Here is a 27,528-nt window from a genome sequence, read left to right on the forward strand (position 1 = left end):
TTTAAAGGCTACATCAACACTGTGTATTCGTTAAAACAAAGAAACAAATCTTTTACCTTTTCGGGAGCCTGATAGATTGCACTCGGCGTGTCCCATCTCCCAACTCCACGCTGCTCTGAACCCGGGGTCCTCCAGCTAAAGGACCCCATCAGTAAGCGGTGGCCTTAAGGGTGCCTGATCAAAAATCAGCTTTTTATTTATTCCATCGGCCGATGGCCGATGTTGAAAAAAATTCATCCATCGGCCCAAAACATCGGACGACCTCTAATTGTGGATTTACTGATGATCTAGTGCCCTGGTAGTTGAGATAATGATGATTTATTTTGTCATGATTCATTGCATATGGGTTGGTCACTTTGCAAAAGTGAATCAAATACACACCAAGCGATACTCAGTATCTGCACAATTTGAGAATGGGTTTTGAAGGCCTATAAAAAGGCCCAAAAAAGGTCACCATTGTTAGTCCAGTGAACAGCATCATGCCGCGTCTATCACATGAACAACGTCTCTGGGCACTGGGTATGGTGGAGGCCGGTTTGAGCTACAGTGATGTAGCCAGGCGTATGGGCTGTTCCAACCCACAATCAGAAGCCTGGTCCAAAGCATGTGCCGACGGATTGCTGCCAGCATCGAAGCAAATGGAGGCCATACTCGGTATTTGTTTTGTCTTTTGTGAAATTCTTTATTTTGAAATCATTCTTGAAACTTTAGATTTTTGTTTCTGTATGCCAATATGCTAAACAAATAAAAATTATGTTGAAAAATATGGTCTCAAAGTTTTTAATGACTGTCAGTGTACATTTATCCAGTAATGTAACTTAACGGAAAGTCTGGGGATCAAGAGATCCTGGTGGTACAATCCCATCAGTCCCAGCTCTGCTTTGCTTTTCACGGTGATCGACAGATTTTGCTACCAAATATTCTAAAGGTAGTGTCTACAGATACGGACCCGTACGATACGGCACTTTCCATTTGCCAGACAGATACGGACCCGTACGCGAGTCTCGCGAGTCAAGAAGCTGCTAACCACTGCAAACTGTTGAAAGGTAAGCAAAGGTTAGGGTTAGTGTTAGGGTCAGGTTTAGGGTCCGTACCTGTAGTACCGATGCTACGGGTCCACACCGCTAGCGTCTACCGGGAGTCACGTGACCAGATCTTGCGTATCTGATTGGCAAATGGCAAGTGCCGTATCCGTAGTCCACAGGCTACGGGTACGGGTCCGTACCTCTAGCAACAACCGATTCTAAAACTACCGTGCAGAAAGCTGAAAACTATCGGCCTGTGAAAATAGCTTTGTTGACATTGTGAGTGTGCTGTTGACACATTTCTAGGTTTCTAATGACAAAGCTGCTAGCATGTCTGCAGATTCTTGATCTTGTTTCAGCCTCATGTCCAACTACATGGAATTGAGACTTAGCTTCAATTTTTTCATGATTGCTCTTTCATCACTGCCTCTGTTTTTATCTTTGTCTTTTGCTACAGAAATGTAAACACAGCCATGGAGTGAGATGTGGGACCTCTGAGGAGGATAAGGATGGTTCAGCAACAACAGCAAAAAGAGATGAATCACTGAGTTGTGTGCAATGTGGCAAGACTTTTGTCACAGCAACAAAGCTAAGAATTCACAAATGTATTCACACTGTGGAGAAACCATTCAGCTGTGATCAATGTGGAAAGGCTTTTACTCACAAGAGTGATCGAGCAGAACATCAACTCATTCACAGTGGAGTTAAACCATTCAACTGTGATCAATGTGGAAAGGCTTTTACTCACAAGAGTACTCTAGCAAAACATGAACTCATCCACAGTGGAGTTAAACCATTCAACTGTGATCAGTGTGGAAAGGCTTTTACTCACAAGAGTCACTTAAAAAGTCATCAACTCAATCACAGTGGAGTTAAGCCATTCAACTGTGATCAGTGTGGAAAGGCTTTTACTCACAAGAGTCACTTAAAAAGTCATCAACTCAATCACAGTGGAGTTAAACCATTCAACTGTGATCAGTGTGGAAAGGCTTTTACTGACAAAAGTAACTTAAGAAGTCATCAACTCATTCACAGTGAAGTTAAAGCATTCAGCTGTGATCAGTGTGGAAAGGCTTTTACTCACAAGAGTGCGTTAAGACGTCATCAACTCATTCACAGTGAAGTTAAACCATTCAGCTGTGATCAGTGTGGAAAGGCTTTTTCTCAGAAGAGTACTCTAGCAAAACATCAACTCATCCACAGTGGAGTTAAACCATTCAACTGTGATCAGTGTGGAAAGTCTTTTACTGACAAGAGTACGTTAAAAGATCATCAATTCATTCACAGTGGAGTTAAGCCATTCAGCTGTGATCAGTGTGGAAAGGCTTTTACTCACAAGAGTCACTTAAAAAGTCATCAACTCATTCACAGTGGAGTTAAACCATTCAACTGTGATCAGTGTGGAAAGGCTTTTACTGTCAAAAGTAACTTAAGAAGTCATCAACTCATTCACAGTGAAGTTAAAGCATTCAGCTGTGATCAGTGTGGAAAGGCTTTTACTCACAAGAGTGCGTTAAAATGTCATCAACTCATTCACAGTAGAGTTAAACCATTCAACTGTGATCAGTGTGGAAAGGCTTTTTCTCAGAAGATTATGTTAAAAAGACATCAACTCATTCACAGTGGAGTTAAACCATTCAACTGTGATGAGTGTGGAAAGGCTTTTACTGACAAAAGTAACTTAAGAAGTCATCAACTCATTCACAGTGAAGTTAAAGCATTCAGCTGTGATCAGTGTGGAAAGGCTTTTACTCACAAGAGTGCGTTAAAATGTCATCAACTCATTCACAGTAGAGTTAAACCATTCAACTGTGATCAGTGTGGAAAGGCTTTTACTGACAAGAGAAACTTAAAAAGTCATCAACTCATTCACAGTGGAGTTAAACCATTCAACTGTGATCAGTGTGGAAAGGCTTTTACTGACAAGAGAAACTTAAAAAGTCATCAACTCATTCACAGTGGAGTTAAACCATTCAACTGTGATCAATGTGTGAAAACCTTTACTCAACATGAACAGTTGTTGATCCATCAATGCCCCCATTCTGGTAGAAAGCGGTACCACTGTGACTCCTGTGAAAAAACTTTCAAGCACCAACAAAGCTTAAAATGTCACCAACGCATCCACACTGGATATGATGTGTATGTATGTGATTACTGTGGCAAACTATTTGTACAGTACTCACAGTTAAAAGCTCATGAAGTGACCCACACTGGGGTTAAACCATACATTTGTGACCAGTGTGGGAAACGCTACAGCTACATTGCAAACCTCAAAGTTCACCAACGTGTCCACACTGGGGAGACACCATACAGATGTGACGAGTGTAAGAAGACTTTTACAACTTTGTATTCCCTGAAACAACACCAGCAGATCCACACCAGAAAGCAAGCATTCAATCAGTGTCACAGTGAGGTATGTAAAGACTGGTCTCAGTCACAGTGTACACACAGTTATGTATTGGATAATTTTGGATATTGCTGAAAAATTGTTTCAAAACTGTTTTGAACAACTGTGGTCAGTTGAATTCTGTTAACACATTATCAGCTATCGTTCAGTCTAACCTGTATTCATTTTGACACAGAAATCTGGTCCAGGTTAATCTGGGGATGCGGGTTAGATTAGGAATTGTGACATAATCGGACAACTGAATGTTAAATTCCAACAGGTAAAAGTGTCTTCAGATGTCATTTGGGGTGCTCTCTATCTCAGGCAAGGCATCAGTTCTTCAATGCTGCAGGAAACACTGACGTTCTCTGTGTTTGTTTTTGTTTTCCAAGCAGAACGGAACAGATGGACAAAACTCTCAGACTTGTCAGCACTCTGCCAATGGTGAACAGTGCTGCTTTGACCAGTCTGGACCGACGTCCAATCAACAAGGAACCCTACAACGACACCAGCGTATGCACACTGGACACAGACTGAACCCCTGCCAAGAAGATTTCTCCATGCAGGGTTCAGTAAAAGTTCATGAAGTCCTCCACAAACTTAAAGTCCTTGAGATCCGGCTTCACAGAATTCAGGTCTAATTTCTTGTTTAGTGTCTTCGTTGCAAAATCCATTAAGAGGAAAGCTGTCGTTAACAGACGTGACTGGTAAATTAATTAAACAATTCAAAGTGGTTACTCATTTAAATGAATTATCAGTGGCAGAGGGATAGACGTGTGGATGGAGGCAGTGAGCAGCAGGTAGAATTTCCTCAATTACCACCCTTGAAGCTGCGGTCAATTTTCCCCTGAAATTTCTGCTGAAGATGTACAGAAAGTAAATTGAATGCTGTTCTTGAACTGTTTGGAGTACAGGCATGGCTGGGGTCTCCTTTGAAAGCTGACAACCTGAATTTTCACCCAGTGCAGTCAGAAGTACTCTAGGTGCTACTGACACAGAGTTATTTATGTTGGAACACACTGAATTAGGATGAATTTTATTTTCGCCTAAATTTTTTCCCTAATACAACACCTGAAAATTAGTGTGGCAGCACTGTGACAGCTTGAAACACAACAAGGCAACAGCCTGGGGTCTTACATAGTTCAGGACAAAATTTCAGAGCAATACTACAAGAAATGAGTGTTTCACACGTTTTTGTACTAATATGCCCAATTATGTCAATTTTGGACACCCTATGTACACCCTGTGCAAAAATGGTATATGTTCCTTTATTAGCCCTTTTTCACATTATTTTCACTCCAAAAACTCATAAAGAACTCAAAAAATCACTTCAGATAAGCTTCAGTGTGGATCTTGATCTGAATCAGAGGCACAGACGGAGACAGAAAAGCTGCAGCTCCTGGCCGCAGCAGGAGAGCAGGAGGTGTGAAAAGTCACACAGAGCCGCTAAAACCCGCCTCTCGGCTATTCAGCAAGCTCATTGGCTACATGCCCTGTCCGTCAAACGTTTCCTCCGACGTGATTTGCTCAGAATTTACTGATGAGATGAGGGTCACCAGATCCATCGTTGGCTGTTTAGGCTTCGGAGGCAGCGATGAGTCACTTGATTGGTTGAAATGCGGTTGGAATCGAAAGCAGAGGCTTCAGTCGCCTTTTTCAGACCAAGACCGTGTGGATTTCTGAATCCTTCATAAAATTATGGACAAAAATGCAGTGAATTATGGAACGCGCAGCGCCACCATGCGCCACGTGGACGCGCACGGAGCCGAGCTATTTGTGGATTATTTACTTATTTCTAGACATGTTTTGGACAAAATATTATACTTGCTAGTATTGTCTGGATGACTACTCTTGGATTATGGCCAGTTTTTGTGGATTATTTTCATCGTTGACCGGTAAAAGACTGTCCAAAGGTAAGTTATGCCCTTTATGTGTCCTTTAAATTTTTGTTGTTTTGTTTTAGAAATGTGTTTATATTATCCGCTGTGGTAATCACATCTGAAAGTGGTTTATACCGGCGGATTCATGAGACTCTAAGCTTTCCATGCATGTATAGTGTTTCTATCATCGCGTTTGAAGCTAAAACTGCTTTTGCCGTTAAACTTCAGCAGGCCATTTTGGGCCCGAATATGGGCCCGTGCGGGTTAAGTGGTTGTTCCTCAGATCCCTCTGGGCTGCAGGAACCCGTTAGATGCAGAGCTGGTTCAGTGATTCTCTGATGGTTAATCATAATTAATTTAGGAGATTACTGACCGTAGGTATCTATCTATCCATCTATAATCTATCATCTATCTGTAGGAATCTCTAATATTGAACAAGTAGATCAACTAATCTCAGATTACATGCGAGTTGAAATAAAAAAACATGAAGTGTTGGATGAAAAGTCCAATCTTTGAAAGCTGACATGTAGTTTAGAATCATTTCTTTGTAAATTAGCTGCATCCAGTCATTACCATGACATAGGCATCATGGAACCATGACCACATGTATGTGTCTGGAGATAGTGGCATTTTTATAACGGCACATTTTCATGCTTTGACAGATACAGTGAGGAAAAAAAGTTTTCAGACACCCTGAAAATTTTTACACAATCTTAAATATCATCATGAAATATTTGTTAGTCTTTTTGTGTGTTTCTAAGGGTGTGGCTGCATCAGACAGACACAAATACAAATGATATATTTTTTTGTTTGTTGTTTACAAGAAAAACTAACAAAACTAAATTCTACCAAATTTCTCGTTTTATGGAACCAGTCAATTTTCAGTTTTTCATGTCTTTTTTAGGATGTGTTTATTTTTATGATTGTACTAAAATAAATGACTCTTGAAGACCTCAAAGTGATTCTTAATGCAGTATTTCAGAAATGTATGGGATGTCCAAAAACTTTTTTCCACTGCTGTATTTAACAACAATCTGATCTGCTGATGTTAGCAAGACAAACAAGTGAAGGTTTCAGGCTTTTATCTAGAATTGTTCTTGAGATATTCATCTTCAAACAGCCTCAAATTTCAATGTGAGAAAAGAAAAACGAGTGAAACTGGGTCTACAGTCCACTGAAAAACCTCTAAGAAAGTATCTGACATATTGGGTGATGTGTACGACCCAGCACCCACAGCTGGTTGGGTGTCATGTGGCTCTGCGTTCTGATTGGATGATTGTCCAACCACTGCCACAAGTATGAAGGTCATCCTGCAGGCGTGGCAGGAACACGGAGTGGAAACACAATAGGTGTGTTCATCTGGCTATGCTGAGGGAACCCTCTACTTCAAGCTCATGGAGAACATCATAGTAGGTAGAGTCCCTATATTATCAGAGTATTGACATGACGGGTCCAAAAAATTTTGGTCACGTGATCTATATGCGCCATTTTGTTTCCTATTCATGAACGCCGGGTTTTCTGTTAACGTTGTTTACACTGCAGAGAGTAATTCTCGGTCCTTTTTCGCTTCTTAAATACCTGAAAAATGACAGGCTGTTGTGCCTTTGGGTGCACAAATCGATCGTAGAAGGGATTCCACATGTTTAGATTTCCCAGTAATAGTCAAAGAAGGAAACTGTGGGAAAATAAAGTCCGGAGAGTGGGATGGAAACCGACTTCATCGTTTTTGTGCCAGGTTAGTCCCATGTATGTACTTTCATGTTATGGTGTATGGGTGAATGACAGACAAAAAAGTTTGATGTGATTTTAGGCAGTTGTGGTTATTTTGACTTTGACCATATTCATGCATGGAGATGTGTTACTGGTGACTGTTGGGTACCGTAACCCGTTAAACTTCCGTATACGGGCTGTCTTGAGATGTGCTAACGTATTTTGCTAAATTTACCGAAGCTGCAAACTCGATGATAGAAACATTATACACCCATGGAAAGCTTAGATTCTCATGAATCCACCGGTATAAACCACTTTCAGATGTGATTACCACAGCGGGTAATATAAACACATTTGTCCAACAAATAACATAAACAGCAAAACTCACCTTTGAAGGCTCATAACTAGTCACAGATGAAAATATTCCACTAAAAACGGCCATAATCCAACCTTGGACATCCAGAAAAAACAAGCCAGTAATATTTTGTCCAAAACATGTCTTCAAATCAGTAAACAATCCACAAGTAGCAAGTTTTTGTGAATGTGCACCTCGCGCAGCGCGTCCCATATTGAGTGAATAGAAACAAAATGGCTTCAAATCCCCAGTTGTCGCTGCTCTGATAATACAGGGGCTCTAATAGTAGGTGCTGGTTACTGCCCCCTACAGGTCTCTACACAGTCCTTAATCCTGGAGAATTAGAAAATGACTAAAAAATATATTTCAACTTTATATAATAAAAAATTAACTTACGCTCAACTTCTCACATGACTAATTAACCCTGTCCTGTGGGTCAAAATGGACTCGTTTTAAAGTTTGAAAATGTGGAAAGAAATATATATTTTCACAGTGAAACTTCTGATGTCCACGTTTTGAACATTTTTGGGAAATCTTTGAACATTTTTAGGTGGAAATAAAAACTTAAAAATATTTCTAAAGAACATTCACAAAAAATCAACCAAAATCCAGCGAAATTCACGGGATTGTTGATGTTTTTAAAGAAAATATTAGAAGTTTTACTGAAATGTATGTAATCACTTTAGATATTTTTAGGATTTTTTTTGGAAGATTTTTACTCATTTTTTTTAAAAATAGTGACAACAATTTTCTTGCCAAATTTGGGTGATTTTTGAGAAGAAAACTTTTATAAAATTACTGGAATTTTCTTCCTGAAGGTTTTACAAATTTTCAGAAATTTGGGGAATTTTTTTAGACAAGGAAACAATGTTTTTTGTTGCCTGTAAATGAGGAAAACAGGAGGGTTAAAACATTAAAATGCAACATTATTAAGGTTTCTTTTATGAAACGTTTTTCATCAACAAGTACACAAAATAGATTAAAAATATAATCTAACATATTTACTGATTAAAAACTTTGAATTTCTTCTTTATGTTGTTCTTCTGCATAACTCACTATTTCAAACTGGCTCATGTTACTTCCATGTTATCTGCCATTAAAACGGCCACATTCTACCATAAACACTGTAAATAATAACACACCTGCTCAAAGTTAAAGGCCAACATACGACCCAAACATGACATGGATTTGGTGCCACTTTGAACTAAGATGATCTCTTCTGTTAAACAAACCGTTGATTGTGAATCTTTTTTCCAGATATGAAGCTGCTCCTTCCAGGTCCACAGACAGTAAACAAAACAAAGCTCTCTGTAAAAACCCTCAGAATGTTGAATAGAATAAATGTGGACAGTTTCATGACTGGAAGAGAAGATTTCTGGATCATTTTGTGTCTCATTTGTGTCATCATGTGTTTTGTTTTGGTCAGTTTACGTCTTTCTGTCTGGTTTTAAACATTTTGCATCTTTTCATGTTATTTTTCTTCCATTTTGGTCATTTTGTGTGTTTTTAAGATTGTTTCTGTTTAAAATTGTTCATCTTGTCAGTTCTTTTGGTCAGTTCACGTCTATTTCATCGTTCTGTGACTCAGTGGCCATTTCTGTTTCAGTTTTCATCTCATTTTTGCTCTGAATTGCTCATTTTATCTCTCATTTTGGTCATTTTCCATCACTTTAAAGTTGTTTTTGTTCAATTTTGGTGATTTTGCATCTTATTGGATCATTTTGTGCATTTCAGCATGTCTTTAGAAAAAAATGTATCAATCAGACTGTAAATGATCTATGAACAAACCTCTGTGTAAAACCTTCAGAATGTTGAATAGAATAAATTTGGACCGTGATGAATGTGTGTTGCTGTAGTCCCCTCTGTTAAATGGCATCAAAACAATGGTCAACGTGAACAAATCATGAGTGTTGACATTGACTCACAACAGTACCTCTCAACTGTTCTAATTTTGATCTGTTTAGGAGAACAATGTGATGAGTGCACCGAGAGATCCAATACAGGGAGCTTTCCTTTTTCAAAGATCATTAGAAGGACAGAAGACAAAGTAAGTTTCAGCAAACAGCTTTTTATTTTCTAATGAGCCAATCTATAGTATTTAAAGTGCAGAGTTATTTGTGTTAGATTTGAACAAAATTCTTCCAACAGTGTAAGGACTTAGTCTTTCTACTTTCATTTGCAGTTGTTCTAGAAACCTATCATCTGGGTCAGGTGGTCCCTCTGCAGCACAAGGAGTACTATCCCACATTGGATCTGATGTTAATATTTCCCTTAGACATGGTAAATTGACTGACTGGCTGATATTGTAGAGTTAGTAAATATAGGCAGTTAACAAAAGGAAATGAATGCTACTTTGTGGAGGTACCAGAATTTGGCCATTTAACAAAAAAATCTAATGCTAATATTCTTTTATTTCACCAGACTGTTATTGTTTCCACTTCAATGAATGATGCTGTTGTACATGTATAGTAATTTTATTCATCTTCATGCATACAGTGTTTGTGTACAGTATGCGTGATCATATTTTAAAAATATATATATTAACAAGGCCAACAACAAGTAAAATGTGGTAACTGCAAGCTGTTTCTTCTGAGATCCGTTTATGATGTGCTGTATTGTTTTATGATGAGCAATTTTAAGAACTTATTTATTGTGGCAGGGCACTACATAATTACACAATTACATGTAAGTATGAATACTATATTTCGTTATTTTTTAATAGTATCTTATTTTCATCTCATTTAAAACAGCAGAATTAAATGGAAGAATTCTGGGAGCCCCTGTCTTGCTTTCAGAGTTCATCAACTGAAGTTCATACATATAGCCTTGTAGATGATTTTATTCAATAATAAGCCCCCCAGCAATAAGAAATGTCAGCATTCTGTGACAGAGGATTAGTTCTAGGAAAAACCTAGTCACTCTACAGTTTGTGCTGACAATATTTAATGGATAATATCTAGAAATGTGGCTCACATTTTTTCGTGGCACCAAAAATCTAACTTTGTTCCTCTGAGGGCTGTTATGAAGCAAGTTCAGTATAAACAGGCTTACTTTGTGTACACCGGCTCGACAAAAACTAAAGCCTCAGTCAGAGTTAATGGTGGTTGTCAGGTTTCTTTGTTAACTCAGACTTTCTACTTCAGATCCTGTGAGTCACAAAAAGGGGGGGTGTTAACACCAAATGGACGTCTCATGTACCAGCTGCTTCAGTCAACTGGTTGTTATAGTTGATAGCTACAAGGAAAATGAAAAATGATGATGGTGGAAAGCAGCTACTGCAAATGATGCAAGACAGGAATGCTGGTAGAAAGCTGTTAAACGTGCGTGAAGAATTTATTTTACCCATCAATGTAGACGCCTTTTTGAACTGGCTGCTGCACATTACAGCTGTTAAACTTTAAACTTCATGTATTGAGACGTTATATTGAAGAAGTGCACTTTGGTCAGGGGTGGTCTGATAATGCAGGAAGTCACTGTAGTTCAGTCGCTTTGAGTTCTTTTGTTCACACATAAAATGAATAGACAGATCTTGAACGTTTTCACCCAAACTGTCAAAGTAATCAAGATCTGTCTGTTCATTTTATGTCTGAATAAAAGAGCTTTAAACTACTATAATAACAAGAAGACATGATGAACATTTCGGAGCGATCACTTTAGTTATCGGTCAAATCAAGGTGAAATTAATGTCATTGATTAAATATTCTTGGTCATATATACCAGTAGATTTTTGGCACCAAATCAGAACCAAACATAAAAAAATATATTTGTGATTTCTGCATCACCAACTAAATACACGTTGGGTTTCTATGACAACACAATGAGAACAGTATGAGAAACTGTATCTTCATGGTTTTGTTCAGTGGCTTTAGTGACATAAAGCTCATCAGGTTTGCACGTACAACATCAGATAAAGATCCTCAGCTGAGAATCTGTTTTTCTTGTGGAGAATCGTCAGTAAAAGCTTCAGTTAATAGGAGACGCTTCTTCCAGCCAATTTAAATGTGTGTGTGTGTATCCAACACTTGACTGTACACAAGACGAAAGATCATTTTTATTTATAGCATTAATGCAGTTACTATAATATTTACCTCGGCATTCCTTATTATTGTTGGAAATTCTACAATACAGATTTGCCTATTGTCAAACATTCTGTTGCTGCCAGCACATAAAAGGACTGAAAACATGGATACAAACCATGATAATATTTAATGCTTTTATATACGGGAAAGTCTTGATGGATCACACTGCCTTGGAGGAGGAAAAGGAGGAGGAAGAAGAGGAGGAGGAGGATGAAGAAGAGGAGGAGGAGGAAGAGGAAAAGGAGGACCTCGTTCACAATCACGACCACGCCTGAAACCTGCTGTTCATGAATTTTGTTATTTTGCAATAAAGCACACTGTTCAAAATCGTGTTTTTATTTTCTTTGTTACTGATTTTGTGTTGAAAGAAAGTATTGCTGTTGATAAAGTATAAAGTCTAACATTTACCAAATAATTCCTTCAGAATGATGAAGGTTTCTGTACCAGAAGACTGTTTATGGGATGTTTTGGAGTATATATTCAATGTATTGACAAGGAGAATTCACTGCACATCTTCAGAAACATCTGCAAACTGCATCTAAAACGTATTACAAAAAGCGTTTTGAAAAGGTTGAATAAATGTGGCACAGTGAACCTTTCTGCCCTGGTTTTCAAGAAGGAACATGTAATTTCAATGCAGACACACTAGGTGTCGCTGTTCTGTCTGGTCGCTGCAGCACAGCTTTAATATTTAGCCACGCTCTGATTGGTTACAGAACGACGAAAGCGGAGTGAAGCGCGCACTTCCGGTCCTAAATGAAAGCGTTCCAGTAAGCATGTCTAAAGTGGACCCTATATGTTACACACAAAATACATCTTATCAATCTTAAATCTTATTCAGAGGAGCAAAACAAACGCTTGTCATACTACTGAGACAGGAGATCGGTTTCAAAAAACATCTCAACATAACATCACATATATAGATATGTAGGTACAATTTCTTTTAAAAAAATCTAAATATTGAGTAGTTACAGACAAATTATTAAAGACAAACGTTCAACAGTATAAAAGACAAATGTTCAATAATACCGTTAATCTGTTCTCGGTCAAAGATGCATAAACTTATCAAATCTGTTCCACAAGCCCTTTTTTTTTTAACAAAATAATCTATCAAAGTGCTTCAGGTTACACAAAGATGCAGAAACCGATGGGAACACTGAGAAATACTCTGAAGTAACTGGAGAACAGAGGTGAAAACAAAACGTAAGCAGAAATCCAAACCGCTGCCGTGTAGCTGGAATGAAGTCTCCACGAGGCTATTCCAAAAGGCCGATCTGGCCCATGGCAGTGTTAAAGTATGAATGACATGACAGCTAGGGGAAAACTACGAGGGAGACTGAATCAACATTCATTCCAGTTTTCTCCTTTCATGTCAATCTTATTATTCAGTATATTTAGTCAAGTAAAAAACGCTAGCAGAGCCACCCCAGGGAAGGAAACAGATCCATGTCACTGTCAGAATAAAACACCACGCAGGAGAATTATTATTAAAACACACTGAGGACGAAGGGAGGATTTATTTTCCCGTCTTTTCTTGTGGTACTTGACAGAAGACATGACACCACCGCGCTGTATCCACAAACATGTGACTGCAACATCCATTTAACAAGCAACAAACGCATTTTGAATACGTTACAGATCAACGTGACGCTGGACCAATTACGTTTCTGTTGCAACGTGATTGAAAATGCATTTTAGTTGTCTGAGAACGTAATTTTGTGGAGACAGGGTTGCTCATAATGATGCTTGCTCTGTCTGGCACAATAACAGTAAAACATCCATCAGGTCTTCCTCAGTCTCTCACAGAGTTTCAGTTTATGTGGACGTTCCTGCTGGAACTCTGTCCTTCTACAGAGTCTCCTCTGACTCTCTGATCCACCTCCACACCTTCAACACCACATTCACTCAACCTCTCTATCCTGGATTCTGGTTCTATCCAGGTTCCTCCTCAGTGTCTCTGTGCTGAGTTGAGTCTCCAGAGTCTCCTCCTGGTACAGAAACAGTGTTGAACAGATAGTTGAGTCTCTCCATGACTCTGTCCCTCACAAACATGTTTTCACATTCATGGATTAAATGTGTTTCTTTGTCAAATCCTTCTAAATGATTCCTTGTAAACTTGTTCCTCTTCAAAGATGGAAGTTGTGATTCTTCCAGGAGCCAAATGTGGTGTTTGCATCTTTTTCCAGTCAAATGTTGAGAGTGAAAATCAGGATGTGGTGTTCCTCTGACGCTCACTTGAACTAAAAGCATTTGAGCTGCACAAAGTGTGAAATGAGAGAGGAAGCAGTGAATCTCCAAACTGCTGACAGACTTTCACACATTATTGTCCAGTGAAAATCAGCTTTTTGTGCAGCCACACTTGATCCTGATGTGAGTCTTTAAGTCCTGTTCTAGTGATGAAATGAAACTAAAAATCCTGACTCTGAGTTCTTCATTACAAACACACATTATATCAGCTGTTTATTTTTCATCTGCTTTATTCTACTCAACATTTAACAGGATTATAAAAAATACATTTAAAGTCTGTCAAGAATCATACAGGTATGAGATCCATGAATCAGCCATAAGAATGGGGCTCTGGCAGAGTGACAGCAAAATAAGGGAACACAGTATGAGATTATAACCTGTGATTTAGAATCAAATAATGCTAGAACCTGATGAATGTGTGTGAACTACCCAAATGCCTGTTTATTTCATCCATCCATCCATTCATCCACTCTCTATACACCGCTTTATCCTCACGAGGGTCATGGGGGGTGCTGGAGTCTATCCCAGCTGACTCGGGTGAAGGCAGGGGACACCCTGGACAGGTCACCAGTCTGTCACAGGGCTACATATACAGACGAGCAATCACACTCACATTCACACCTACGGACAACTTAGAGTAATCAATTAACCTCAGCATATTTTTGGACTGTGGGAGGAAGCCGGAGTACCCGGAGAAAACCCACCATGCACAGGGAGAACATGCAAACTCCATGCAGAAAGATCCCAGGCCCAGACCAAGATTTGAACCGGGGATCTTCTTGCTGCAAGGCGAAAGTGCTAACCACTACTGCACTATGCAGCCTATAAAGCATTATCCTGCAATTAAAGTCAACAGATTGGAACTTCTATTTATCCCTATCACAGTGGTTAGATATATATTTTTTCTTGGAGTCTATAAAGTCAGGTTAATGCGTACATCACAACAGTAAAGATTCTGTAAGGTTACCTAGTCAGTCCACATTTATTCTATTCAACATTCTGAAAGTTTTTACAGAAAGGTTTGTTCATATATCATTTACAGTCTGATTTATGACACTTTTCCCCTAAAAACAGACTGAAATGCACAAAATGAGACATAAAATGAAACAGAAAAAACCTTAAACAGATGCAAAATGTCCAAAATGATACAAAAAATAATCTTAATGAGACACAAAATGTTCACAATGGAACAAAAACCTTTAAAAGCACGAAAAATGAGGAGTAAAAACAATCCTCAAGACAAAAAGGGACCAAGGTTAGAGACAAAATGATGAAAATTAGCCTCAATGAGACACAAAATGACCAAATTCAACAAAAACAGCCTTTAAGTCACCAAAATGGAAAAAAACAACAAAAAGAGATGAAAAATGACGACATTCTGTCCACTAACACCCCTAAGGATGCAAACTGAACAAAATAAGGCACAAAATGAGCAAATGTTAGCTTGTAAGTGTTGTGAAAACTTCAGTCTAACATGTCAGTGTGTAGTTTGATATCTGGAGCTGAGTTGCAGCTCGTTGTCTGGACTTCTGTCTTACCTGAATGTTTCCTATCTGGCTGAGGAGGCTTCATTTTTCTGTCACAGTCTTTGCTCACAATGTCTTCACAAGTTTCACACTTGAAATCTTCACCACAACTCTCCAATATCTCCAAGCTTTGTGTGTTAAACTGACTTTCTCAAGTGTTTCCATGTTTTTCTTCAGAATATGGAATGTGGTAACAGTTGTTAGTTCTTCTCTCTGACATCACAATGGACTTTTAAAAAATGCATTTACTGTCTTAGTACTTGTTCTCTGTGCAATGACAGTAAAGTTGGATCTAATCTAATCTATAAAATGACCAAAATGAGACAAAAATGGACAAAATGTTTCAGTGGTGAGAAAAAGACCCAAACAGAGTCTACTGAACGGTCCAACAATGTTATGGGACAGTTCAAATGGGACACAAAATGACCAAAATGGAACATAAAACATCCGACCAAGACAGAAAAATACCACAATGAGCCATAAAATTAGAAAAGGGACATCAAATGTGAAACAAAAAGATAAAAGTGTCCAAAATGGGACTAAAATTAAGCAAAAATGATGAAAATGAGACACAAAATGTAGAAAATGAACAAAAACAACCTTAAAGTGATGCAAAATGACTAAAATGAGAGATAAAATGAGCAATTCAGAGCAAAAATGAGATGAAAACTGAAACAGAAATGTCCACTGAGTCACAGAATGATGAAATAGACGTGAACTGACCAAAAGAACTAACAAGATGAACAATTTTAAACAGAAATAAACTTAAAAACACACAAAATGACCAAAATGAACCACAAAATGGTCAAAATTAAGGCACAAAATGACCAAAATGGAAGAAAAAAAATAACATGAAAAGATGCAAAATGTTTAAAACCAGACAGAAAGACGTAAACTGACCAAAAAAAACACATAATGACACAAATGAGACACAAAATGATCCAGAAATCTTCTCTTACAGTCATGAAACTGTCCACATTTATTCTATTCAACATTCTGAGGCTTTCTACAGAGAGCTTTGTTCATAGATCATTTACAGTCTGATTTATGACACTTTTTTTCCTAAAAACAGACTGAAATGTACAAAATGATCCAAATGAGATGTTCCTTTTGTGTCTCATTTTAGTCATTTTTGTTGCTAATTCTGGTCATGCATTTCTTTAAATAACTAATAATACTGTGGACTCATTATTTAAACTTGAGGTAAATTCTTAGCATACTCAACTGGAAAATACTTTTACTGATTTGCTGTTGTTTGAACCTTAGTGCTGTCTTCGGGTCAAAATGAACCAGGCCACCATGTTTAATAGCATAGAACGGCCCCTAAATGACCTTTTTCAACTTGAAATTTGATCACTTTTCCTCAAGTGACCCCAACATTAGAAAAAGTGAAACATTGTTTTTGTTTATATTTTCATCAAAGCTGTACACCACCAGGGTACAAAGACTGTCTTCAGGTCATTTTTTACCCGGTGTCAGATAGAAAATTGACCCCCATGGAAAGGTGACCGAGGTTACAAAACATTAAATAACTAGCATAATACATAGTGGGGTCAAGATTCTACACCCTGGCTACTTCTGGACTGTTGAGATTGTCATATTTGCAGATTTTCAAATTAATATGGACTAATCTGATATTGCTGAAGCCATGAGGGCAGTTTTCAGGTTTCAGTTCCCAGCAGGTCAGAGATTAGATTTTTTTCAGTCATCCAGGAGTAACAAGGACTGTAAAACAAATACTGTGTGCTGCACGTGTGACAAATACAGTTGCAGTCTGTCCTCCATGTGTTAATTAGAGCTTAATGTGTTGGAATATTTTTGCTTGAATCTGTTATTTTTTCTGTTCTTATGATTGATGTAGGTTATGCATCTTTCTGGTGGGAGAAATGACCCAAAAAATGAGAGAGTACTAGTATCTGGTAGTTGAGTTTTGTAGTTTTATATTCCATTGTACAGTATACAGTACACTGTTGTTTCCCTTCAAAAATGCATTTCAAGTTCATTTCTGGTACTTTATGAGGCTATAGAAGTATTATCTCTTGCAAAACAAGAAATGTTTACACCTATGCAGTACCTTTAGCAGCAATAATAGTGATAATAAACCTCTACTTAAAGAAAGAAAACAGTTACAGCATGAACAATGGAATAAAAACGAATGGTGTTCACTGATTAAATACAGTCTTTCTACCCTCTGAGGAAGCAAAAACAGGCATTCACAAAGTGTGTGACGCATGACAGGTTGTTTCTTCATGTAAAATAGATTTTTGGTTAAAAATTCCATTAAGCTGCTCTATTTTAGAGGCTCAGTGGAGGCAGGTCATTTCTGACCCTGAGGACAGGAGGAGTGTTCAGGACGTTCAGACAATACAAGGGTTCAATGTGCTGTATGACGACACAAAGAGATCCTACTAACAAATCACACAGATGACCTATGTGGTGACAATAGAAGAAATAAATAGCATAAGACCTTTATGTAACCAGCAGAAACTGCAGCACAGCTTCACCTGTTTTTAACATTCTGGTTTTGACATTTGCAGGAGTGTATCAGCTACTACTAGTAAAACCACGTGTCTGTTGCTTGAAAACATAATAATGTTGGTTATGTCTTTGATATCTGACTCAGAGTTATTCTTGCTGGGGATCTTCAATGTTACATTAATTATGAAACAACTTGTAAATGTTCATCTGTTTGAAAACATTCAAAACATTTCATGAAGCAGTCATGGAGCTGTAGACGTTTTATTACAACTTTATTTCACGTCCAGATCTCCTCTGCTGCAGTGACACACTCTGTTGTGTCCTACTGTCACAATGTCTCTGTATCTCGTTGCCTCCTTTTACTTGAAAGACAGCAGAGCTCAAGCTGAGTGGATTCCAGTAGTATGTTCACACCTGAACAGCCATGTTCTCTCAGCAGGATGTGAAAATGTTCCAAACAGCTTCACATTATCTCCAATCAGTGCTCTGCTGATGAAGGATGTCATGATAGCAGAAATGTAGCAGTCTGTACCAATACCATATCCATCCAGACATTCAGTTTGGTTCTTCTGCCTGCTCCACCACCACCACAGTCCAGACTCCATCTGGTCTAATCATCAAGGATTGCTTACATACTTCCTCACAGTTGCTGTTGAACCACAGACTAAAGCTGCTTTAAATCTAAAACATCTACTTTTAACCTGTACCAATTCTTACATGTTGTTTCAACCTTAATTCTGACATTATGTTTTCCACAGATGTTTCAGGATCAGGACTTCTCAGCTGTGTGGATTCTCATGTGGGCTTTTAATTGATAACTATATTTAAAGCTTTTTTCCACAGGTTCCACAAGAATATGGCTTCTCACCTGTGTGACGTCTTAAGTGGACAGTCAAATGGTCCTGTCGACTAAAGCTTTTACCACAGGTTCCACAAGAATATGGTTTTCCCATTTTGTGAACTGCCATGTGCCTATTATGTGCTGATGAACCAGAAAATCTTTTTCCACAAATGTGACAAACATATGGCTTCTCACCTGTGTGACATCTCATGTGGTCAGTCAAAGAGGTCCGTTGACTGAAGCTTTTTTCACAGGTTCCACAAGAATATGGTTTTCCCATTTTGTGAACTGCCATGTGCCTATTATGTGCTGATGAACCAGAAAATCTTTTTCCACAAATGTGACAAACATATGGCTTCTCACCTGTGTGACATCTCATGTGGTCAGTCAAAGAGGTCCGTTGACTAAAGCTTTTTTCACAGGTTCCACAAACATACGGCTTCTCACCTGTGTGACATCTCATGTGAACAGTCAAATGGACCTGTTTACGGAAGCTTTTTCCACAGGTTCCACAAGAATATGGCTTCTCACCTGTGTGAAGTCTCATGTGGTCAATCAAAGAGGTCCGTTGACTAAAGCTTTTTTCACAGGTTCCACAAACATACGGCTTCTCACCTGTGTGACATCTCATATGAACAGTCAAATGGACCCGTTGACTGAAGGTTTTTCCACAGGTTTCACAAGAATATGGCTTCTCACCTGTGTGGGTTTTGTGATGTTTGATTAAATCTGATTTACAACTAAAAGCTTTTCCACAGACTTTGCAAGTTGCAGATTTTGTTGCCTTGTCATTATCACACTGTCTCGCTGATGTTGGAGCATTGTCTACATCATTACTGTGACTGTTGTTACTCTGATGTCTTGGTTTCTGCTCGATACATCTAGTTGATCCTGAGTCTACATCCTTGCTTCCTTCCTGATCTGGGCTCTCAGCTACACAAGAGATGTGAAACAGGAGCTGATCACTGTTTGGTTTTGGTTCACTGTGGTCACTTTCCTCATCAGCAGGAGTCACCTCAAAGGTATCAGTCTCCTGTTTCAATCCAATTAAGTCTTCCTCCTGACTGGAGCAGAGTTCATCCTGTTCCACTTTAATTTGTGGTAACCCTGGGTTTGATTGGTCCAGACTGGTGCACAATTCTTCCTGTTCCATTTTAATTTGAGAAATCTCTGGGTTTGATTGGTCCTGACTGGTGCAGAATTCCTCCTGCTGATCTTTAATCCGTGGAGGCTCTGGGTCCTCATGGTCCACCATGGAGTTTCTCTCCTGGTCATGGGGCTGATGGTCAACAACAGTCTTCTCATTCTCACAGACATAAGACTGTGGGAGCTCTGGAGGGACAAAGAGACAAAAGATAATGGTTACTACTGTGATGATGAGAGAACACACATCTGTCACTTTGTCCAGGACTGGCTGTCTCCAATCAACACGGTCTCACGGGGATTCGTGAAACTGTCACGTCAGTTTTTGTTTCGGTTTCGTGCGCACCAACACGATGTCGTCATGTTTTTCGTGCCGCTCACCACGAGCGAAACCCGCTGTGGTAATCACATCTGAAAGTGGTTTATACCGGCGGATTCATGACGATCTAAGCTGTCCATCGGCGTTTGCGGCCGCTGCTGCCGCCAGACATTCTGTAAATTCCTATGCAAATTCGGCGGATTCGTGACGATTTAAGCTGTCCATCTGCGTTTGCGGCTGCCTCCGCGGCCGCCATTGCGGCCGCCATTGCGGCCGCCAGACATCCAGCTGCAGCCGCAAACGCCGATGGACAGCCTAGATCGTCATGAATCCGCCGAATTTGCATAGGAATTTAAAGAATGTCCGGCGGCCGAAGCGGCGGCCGCAAACGCCAATGGACAGTTTAGATCGTCATGAATCCGCCGGTATAAACCACTTTCAGATGTGATTACCACAGCGGGTTTCGCTCGTGGTGAGCGGCACGAAAAACATGACGACATCGTGTTGGTGCGCACGAAACCGAAACAAAAACTGACGTGACAGTTTCACGAATCCCCGTGAGACCGGGCTGCTCCAACAAAATCAGCTCAACAGTTGAATGTTTGATGCAAAAAGAATATGATGGTTTATAATAGAAACCTTGGAGCCATGAAACAGCAGCAGGAATGATACAAGCATCTCCAAATGACTGAACATTTCTATGAACACGTTGTTCCACAGTGGATACAGGATCACAAAGTTCTAATGGTAAACACCACTGGGTACTTTTCTACACACCACACAGACAGGTTTGATGGGGATCCATTAAAATCTGTTTGAATAAAGCTGCTGTCCTCTTCAGCCTTCAAACCTGTCAGGACATTTGGATTTTAATGTTATTCTTATTTTACTGCTGGTTACTGTACTGTTGATTTGACTCATCAGTGAAACCCAACATGTTAATAGTGGAATGCAGTTGAACACATTACTTCTATACTCTCTAACTCTGTACGTGCGCTTTCTTTAGATCATGAATTATCTCTATCCACGGAATTATGTCTCTGGACTGAAATGATGGAATGACTGAGTCCTCTGTCAGTTTTATTAATAACTGTTTGATAACACAATGCAGTTGCTGTCAGTGTGGAGTAGTTCAGATAAACACTTCCAGCACCTATGAACAGGAAACTTTGGTTCTTGCTTCCAGGGTCAATCAACACAACGATCACATTTTTAAAAATCCACACAGCATCAATAACAGACACCATTAGGGCTGCACGATATATCAAAAAAATATCGTTTTTGCAATAATGGTAAGTGCGATATCCATATCACAAAGTTGCACAATAATTTTATGATTATTTAGATGTATAAATCATGCTTTTTGCATGCATAGACGTTTTCTTGTGACCAATTGAGCGTGACCTTAAGCCCCTCTCCCCCCATCCCAAATAGCACTTTTGCTGCCAGCGCCACAACACAACATGGCAGGACACGGGAAGACGACTGTAACGAACAACTTGTGCCTAAAAAACAGCGCACCTCAGAAACTTGGGAGTACTACGGCTTTAGGAGACAGGACGAGTCATAGACGCAAGTACTTTGCAAGTCATGCCGAAAAATTGTGGCTACGTCGCGAGGAAACACTACAAATCTGCACAGCCACCTCAAACACAACCACAAGGAACTGTATGCTGTTTTCTTACAATCTAAAACACCACGAGCTACTCCCATGAAGGCAGACAAAATAAAGGCAAGCACACAGACAACAATTGGTGAAAGTTTTTCTTCTGTTACACCATATGAAAAAACTTCCAACCGCCACCACGGCCATTACACGTTATACCGTGAAATGCACACTCTCCATTAATGTCATGTGTAAAGAAGGTTTTTTGGATATGCTGAAAGAATTCGACCGCAGATACCAAGTGCCATCACTGAACTATTTCCCAAGTCGCCATTCCACAGATGTACGAGGCATGCTTGGGGTCTGTAAAAGCGGAGCTTAATAATGTGGATTTCTTTGCAAGCACCACAGATTTATGGTCCAGTCGTACTACTGAGCCCTACATCAGTTTTACTGTTCACTTTCTCACAAATGACTTTGATCTGAAAACACGCTGCTTAGAAGTCTCCTACTTTCCGGACTCCCACACCGGTGAAAATATAGCGGCTGCCCTGTGGGATGTGTTGACGAACTGGGGGTTGCAAGAAGAGGAACAAGTGGTTATCACATCGGACAACAGCACTAATATCCAATAGCGCAATATATATCGATATTGCAGTTCTGGACACCCATATCGCACATATTTCCAATATCATGCAGCCCTAGACACCATATTATGAGCCCATCCTCTCTTCCTCACAATGTGTCTCAGTTCACCGTTAACTGTTCACCTGAACACTTCATGATGTTCTACATGTGTAGCAGAGTTAATGATTCCACTTGCCATCTCATATTACATATTTGGTTCCCACGGTGACCACCGGATATGGCATGGACGCACAACGTCCGGGCCCCTGCAGACTTGGGGTGTGTTCCATAGGTATGAAGAGTAGATACAACACGCCCCTCTGAGCGCCATGCCTACGGAGACACTATGCTAGTGGGGGCAAAGTTTCAGTGTTTTCCATTGATGTCAGTGGCACGAAAACTAAAACAAGAAGAATGCCGGCTCATTGTGCTGCATACAGTTGCACACTACATCGGACGATCAAGACAAGGAAACTTGGAATAACTTTCCACAGGTAAGAATAGTTTTTGGCTCTTTTTTCATTATTAAATCTTGTTGAGAGCTTCCAGTTTGTGAGAGCTAGCTCGTTAACCACTAGCAAAACACTAACACGGGCTAACAGCTGGACAAACAAATACCAGATGATTAATAGTAGATGTAGTATAGCTGTACAAGCAGTAGTCGTAATACTAAAAGTACAAGCAGTAGTAGTAGTATAAGTAGCTGTTAGAGTAGTAGAAGTAGTATCAGCATGTCTACTAGTATTACAAGTTGTAGTAGCAGTGACAGTATCAGCAGCAGTAGTTGTGTATTACCACTACTACTAGTAGTAATAATAATCATAATACATCAAATTTATATAGCGCTTTTTGGGACACTCAAAGACACTTTACAAGACAGACAGATAAGCAGACAGATAGTAGTCACATTACTATTAATACCACCAATACTACCAACAGTAGTTATAAAGCCTAACTCATATAGATCTAGATTAGCATCTATGTTATTCCTCCAAACCCATTTTATGATTGGGCAATTCTTTAGGACTGCTCTCAGATAATTGAAATGATACTAAACAATGCTATACTTATCAAATTAAATAACTTTGGTCTCCAGTATATTGGCTAATTGAGTTCTTTGCACTTAATTTATTAGCATGATTTCTTTTCAAATATGTGTTGTGTACATATTTACTTCTCTGTCTACTTGTTTTCTTTACTCCATGTAGGTTTCCCAAAGACTATGGGTTGAGGAAGAAGTGGGAAGCAGCTCTGAGGAGAGAGAGCTTTGCTGCAACTATATTCACCTTATTCAGCTCCGCCCATTTTCCAACGGGCGGGACTTCCTGTTTTGAGTAGCACTTCCGGTAACTCGGTCAGGGCGGTGTTTACAACTGAGAAAGTGATGTGGGAAGAAACGAAAACCTCTTTAAAAAACAGAAATGGATCAAGTCTGCCTCATCCGCGACTTATTACAGAGTGGGAGGATGACATGAAAAAGTGGCCACAAGTCATGTATGGCGATATTTTTAACTATTTCGTGTTGTCTCTTGGCGTTGATCGCTCGGCTATGAGGAATTATAAGAGCACTGAAGCCTATCAATATTTGCACAGTGGTAAAGTCGGCGCTGTTCTGTTACATCAAGAACGGGAATATACGTTTCTTAAAGGTAATGTCAGCTCAAGTCAGTCTAGTACCTCCTCACACATGGCGTGGGTGTTGGTGACAGCTGATGGAGTGGTGGAGACCACGGGATGCTCCTGTATCGCTGGGTTGGGACGGTCCTGCAGTCACGCTGCTGTGATATTATGGAAGTTATGTTGATTGGAATAAAACTTAATTTGATTCATGTATATACGATGTGGTTGTGCAAACATAGGTTGTTATTGTCATTTCTGAAACAGCTCCTGCGGTTTACTGTGTTATTAGCCCTGTCACAAGCTAATGCTAATTCCCTGGAGCAACAAAAAACTGATTCTGACCAAACCGCAGTCATAACAACGTTTCAAAATAGCAGAAAGTATCTTTTTACCTCACTGATGGCATAGCTAGGTCTTTAGTGGAAACTGAACTTTGGTAGAATCGCTTTAGCTGCGCTGACAGTGACCGATGCAAGCTGTGTGTTTACATAGCCATGAGCTGGTCCGCAGCATTCAGATCTAACCTTTCCGTGCTCTAAACAATTCTGAGAGCGAGAAAGCTTCATCTTTCCCCAGTTGTTGTGGCACCCATGGACAGCGCAATTGATGCCAAACATGTTAAAATCGCTTAAAAGAACAGTTAAAAGTAGCTACAGTAGCGAGAGGACTCGATGTTGCTGTAGTGCAAAGACGGTCAACCGGAAGTCGCTTTCAAAAATGGCGCCGCCCTGCCTCACTTCCTGAATAGGTGAATAGCAGCAATTAAATGTTTTGATCTCAAAACATTTTCTACATATCTAAGTATTTACATTTATATATGTAATGGCTGAATTGAAAAGATTCCCTGGCCTTTGGACCTAAATAATAAGATAACGAAAATTGCAGACTACATTTGTAGGAAGCCTTTTTAGGTGTTTTTTTATTCAGATCAAATATTCTCTATCAATAACACATTTTTTTGACGTTGACAATAAACTAAACACACGAAAATCGGTTGAAAAATGAGCAGATTCTGATTTATTTTCAATGTGCATGCATTGCTTTGAATGGGAACTTTGCCCCCTCCAAGATGGCTGCCACGTAGGCACGTCGATTAGCCGGCTGCTGCAGCGCTGGCGTATCTACTCTTCATATCTATGGTGTGTTCCCCCACATTGCGGTCTCAGTCTGCTGTGTCCGGTTGCCGTGGTAAGATGACCAGTTTAAGCTCCGCTAGCAAAATGCTAATTAAGTTTAACCTCCATGCTGAATATATTGAGAGGTTACCACGTGTACGACTGTGAGAGTAATATCAGTGTGTTTTACTAGGGTGACCATACGTCCTCTTTAGCCCGGACATGTCCTCTTTTGAGAGGCTGTCCGGCCTGTCCGGCCGGCGTTTATAAAGTCCTTCAAATGTCCGGGTTTTTGATCCCCTAAATTCCACATAACGCGAAACTGCGCGCAGCGCTGCGTCTTGAATCGTACTGCGCAGCACTTGAAACCCATTCTCTTCTATCAGACAATTTCCACTGCACACGCTGCGGAGCGCCAGAGCCGCGTCTCTGAAGCGCCACGGCGCTGGAGATTCGCTTCCTCGCAGGCTGACAGGCAAGGTAGGCACACTGCGAGAGAGCACTCGAACCGAAAGAAAATGCCGAAACACAAATGTCATTTCACTGATGAAATGCGAAAAAGTACCCCTGTTTTCGTCCGGGTCGTGTCAAATGGGACGCAGAATGTACAGTCTGCAAAGCTGGGACTTATAGCTAATAAGAAAAGGAAAAAGAAGGAAAAAAAGGACTGTTGACTTGAGGCATTATTTCTATATTTTTTTCATTTGCCATTAGACACATTATTTTGAAGAATGGGCTAACTGAACATTGAAAAATAGGCTACCTCTCTTTTTTCTTTTTGTTTAATATTTTGAGGCATTATTTCTATTTTTACATAATTGATAATTGGGAGGTTATTTTGAAGAATGGTACTCGACCTCACTTTTCCGGTGTAAGTGTCAGACTTAAGAGAGATGATTATTTCTTATTTTGTTAAATACCTGAAAATTTTTCGCACGGGAGCTGGAAGTGTGTCCTCTTTTCAGAGAAACAGAATATGGTCACCCTAGTTTTACCAGCTCCTGCAAATAAACGGCGGATTTGATGCCAATAGGGAGGATGCTCCTACACAATGCAAGAGAGAGTACACAACCACTACACATGCTATAACTGGAATTCTTCACCATCAAAACACATACACACCTATGGGTTGTAAGGGGATGTGTGGTTTCCAGATGACATCCAGCAGTCTGCGCTGACGATCGATCTCCTCCTGGTACTGGACGATGTTTTTTTCAAACTCTGAGAATATTTCTCCCGCAGCAGCAGCTAGTCTGTCGCTGATCAACTCTCTCAGATACTCAACTGAACACATCGTTACTTTAACGCTCTGATATTTCTCATTCATACTATAATACAGCCGTTTTATAGCTCAGTCCACACAGCAGTGAAGCAAACTCTGCACATGCTTCTTTGTTTACATCCGCCGGGTGTCACACTGTGAAGTTCCGGCAGAAACACTGAGTTACTTTCTTCTTCCTCATTGAATTAGGCAGACTAGACGCATCACTGGCGTATTGCTGCCACCTACTGGATGTTACTCATAGTCCTTAGAGAATCCTCCATATTTTCTGATGCAGTCCTGTGGTCATGAGAAAGTTCAGAAGTTTCTTCATATTTGTCCACTCCTCCATGTTAAGTAGAAAGCAAAGATTAAAAACAGTTCTTCCGGCTGCTCCTCGTCTCTAATGTTTCTTCTGTTGGCATGAGTAGAGCTTACACTTAAGAAGAACATTTCTCACAGTTTCGAGTTCACCTCACTCACAGTTCCTATCTCTGTGCTTCCCAATCAAAGCCAGTCCACTTTTCAGACTGCAGTGTCTGAGTCTTAGCCAGGTTAGAACGATTGAGTCTCTTCTTGCATCACTGAAGTGACTTCTTACTTTTCCCATTTTACCTTGAAGAGCAAAATCAGTCCCCCTCTTCTTTTGTTTCTTAAAAAGTCAAAGCATTTCTTCCTCAGACTGACTTTAAAAGCACGTGTTTGGAGAGATTGATAGAGCTGGAATGAAAATGTCTTTGGGGAAATCAGCGGCTCCAGATGGACTTACAACCAACTTTGATCCGTTTTTCTGGGCTGATATTAGAGAATGACTGTTTGAAGCATTCAAAGAAGCTTTCAATCAGGGAGTCACACTCATTTTAGTTCAGGTTCCACATTTAGCCCAGTTTGATCTCAAGTGGGCCGGACCGCTTTTTACTACAGGATCAAAACCATAAAAGTCAGATTAAAAAAGACAAAAAATGAGACAAAAACCAGACAAAATATTGTGAAAACGAGACACAAAACGTTAAAAATAGAGACAAACGACACGAAATAAAAAAAGGGCAAAAAAAATAAGACAAACAAGTTACAAATCAGCAAAGAATGGATAAACGACAAAAATGAGACAAAAATACACAAAACAGCACGCAAAACAACGAATAAAGCAAAACACAAAATGACAGAAATAAGTCAAAAAACACAAGCGAGAAAAAAAGGAAACAGCACGACATAAACGAGAAACAAAGCATGAGATGAACGACAAGTCAGACAAAGAAAGACAAAAAACAACAAAAACCAGACAAAATATTGTGAAAATGAGACAGAAA

General features: G+C 39.6%; 4 protein-coding genes across 8 annotated transcripts in view; 2 read left to right on the forward strand and 2 right to left on the reverse strand.

Moving 5' to 3' along the window:
- The window catches only part of LOC127531864 (oocyte zinc finger protein XlCOF6-like), an 81,790-nt gene extending 71,738 nt beyond the window's left edge, over positions 1-10,052 (forward strand). For both annotated transcript variants that reach the window (XM_051942107.1, XM_051942106.1), the window contains 4 exons: positions 1,483-3,438; positions 3,804-4,046; positions 9,321-9,403; positions 9,539-10,052. In XM_051942107.1, the coding sequence (XP_051798067.1) occupies positions 1,483-3,438; positions 3,804-4,046; positions 9,321-9,403; positions 9,539-9,665 (2,409 nt within the window). In that variant the 3' untranslated portion in view covers positions 9,666-10,052. The remainder of the gene's footprint in view (positions 1-1,482; positions 3,439-3,803; positions 4,047-9,320; positions 9,404-9,538) is intronic.
- The window catches only part of LOC127531871 (zinc finger protein OZF-like), a 199,775-nt gene that overhangs the window by 88,910 nt on the left and 83,337 nt on the right, over positions 1-27,528 (reverse strand). The gene's annotated exons all lie outside the window — the stretch shown is intronic.
- Positions 1-27,528, forward strand: part of LOC127531869 (zinc finger protein 665-like) — a 103,961-nt gene that overhangs the window by 13,800 nt on the left and 62,633 nt on the right.
- On the reverse strand, positions 17,126-26,385 carry LOC127531870 (zinc finger protein 883-like). 3 transcript variants are annotated; one of them, XM_051942124.1, is made up of 3 exons: positions 26,080-26,385; positions 19,177-19,859; positions 17,126-19,008 (listed from the first exon to the last, which is right to left on the reverse strand). In XM_051942124.1, the coding sequence occupies exons 1-3, from the start codon at positions 26,282-26,284 to the stop codon at positions 18,511-18,513; spliced, it is 1,386 nt and encodes a 461-aa protein (XP_051798084.1). In that variant the 5' UTR covers positions 26,285-26,385; the 3' UTR covers positions 17,126-18,510. The 3 variants fall into 3 exon arrangements, with proteins under 3 accessions (XP_051798084.1, XP_051798083.1, XP_051798081.1); XM_051942123.1 differs by having other exon boundaries at positions 17,126-19,058; positions 19,143-19,859; XM_051942121.1 differs by having other exon boundaries at positions 17,126-19,859.

The sequence above is a fragment of the Acanthochromis polyacanthus genome, chromosome 22 (genome assembly GCF_021347895.1).
Source record: "Acanthochromis polyacanthus isolate Apoly-LR-REF ecotype Palm Island chromosome 22, KAUST_Apoly_ChrSc, whole genome shotgun sequence".
Classification (NCBI taxonomy): Eukaryota; Metazoa; Chordata; class Actinopteri; family Pomacentridae; genus Acanthochromis; species Acanthochromis polyacanthus.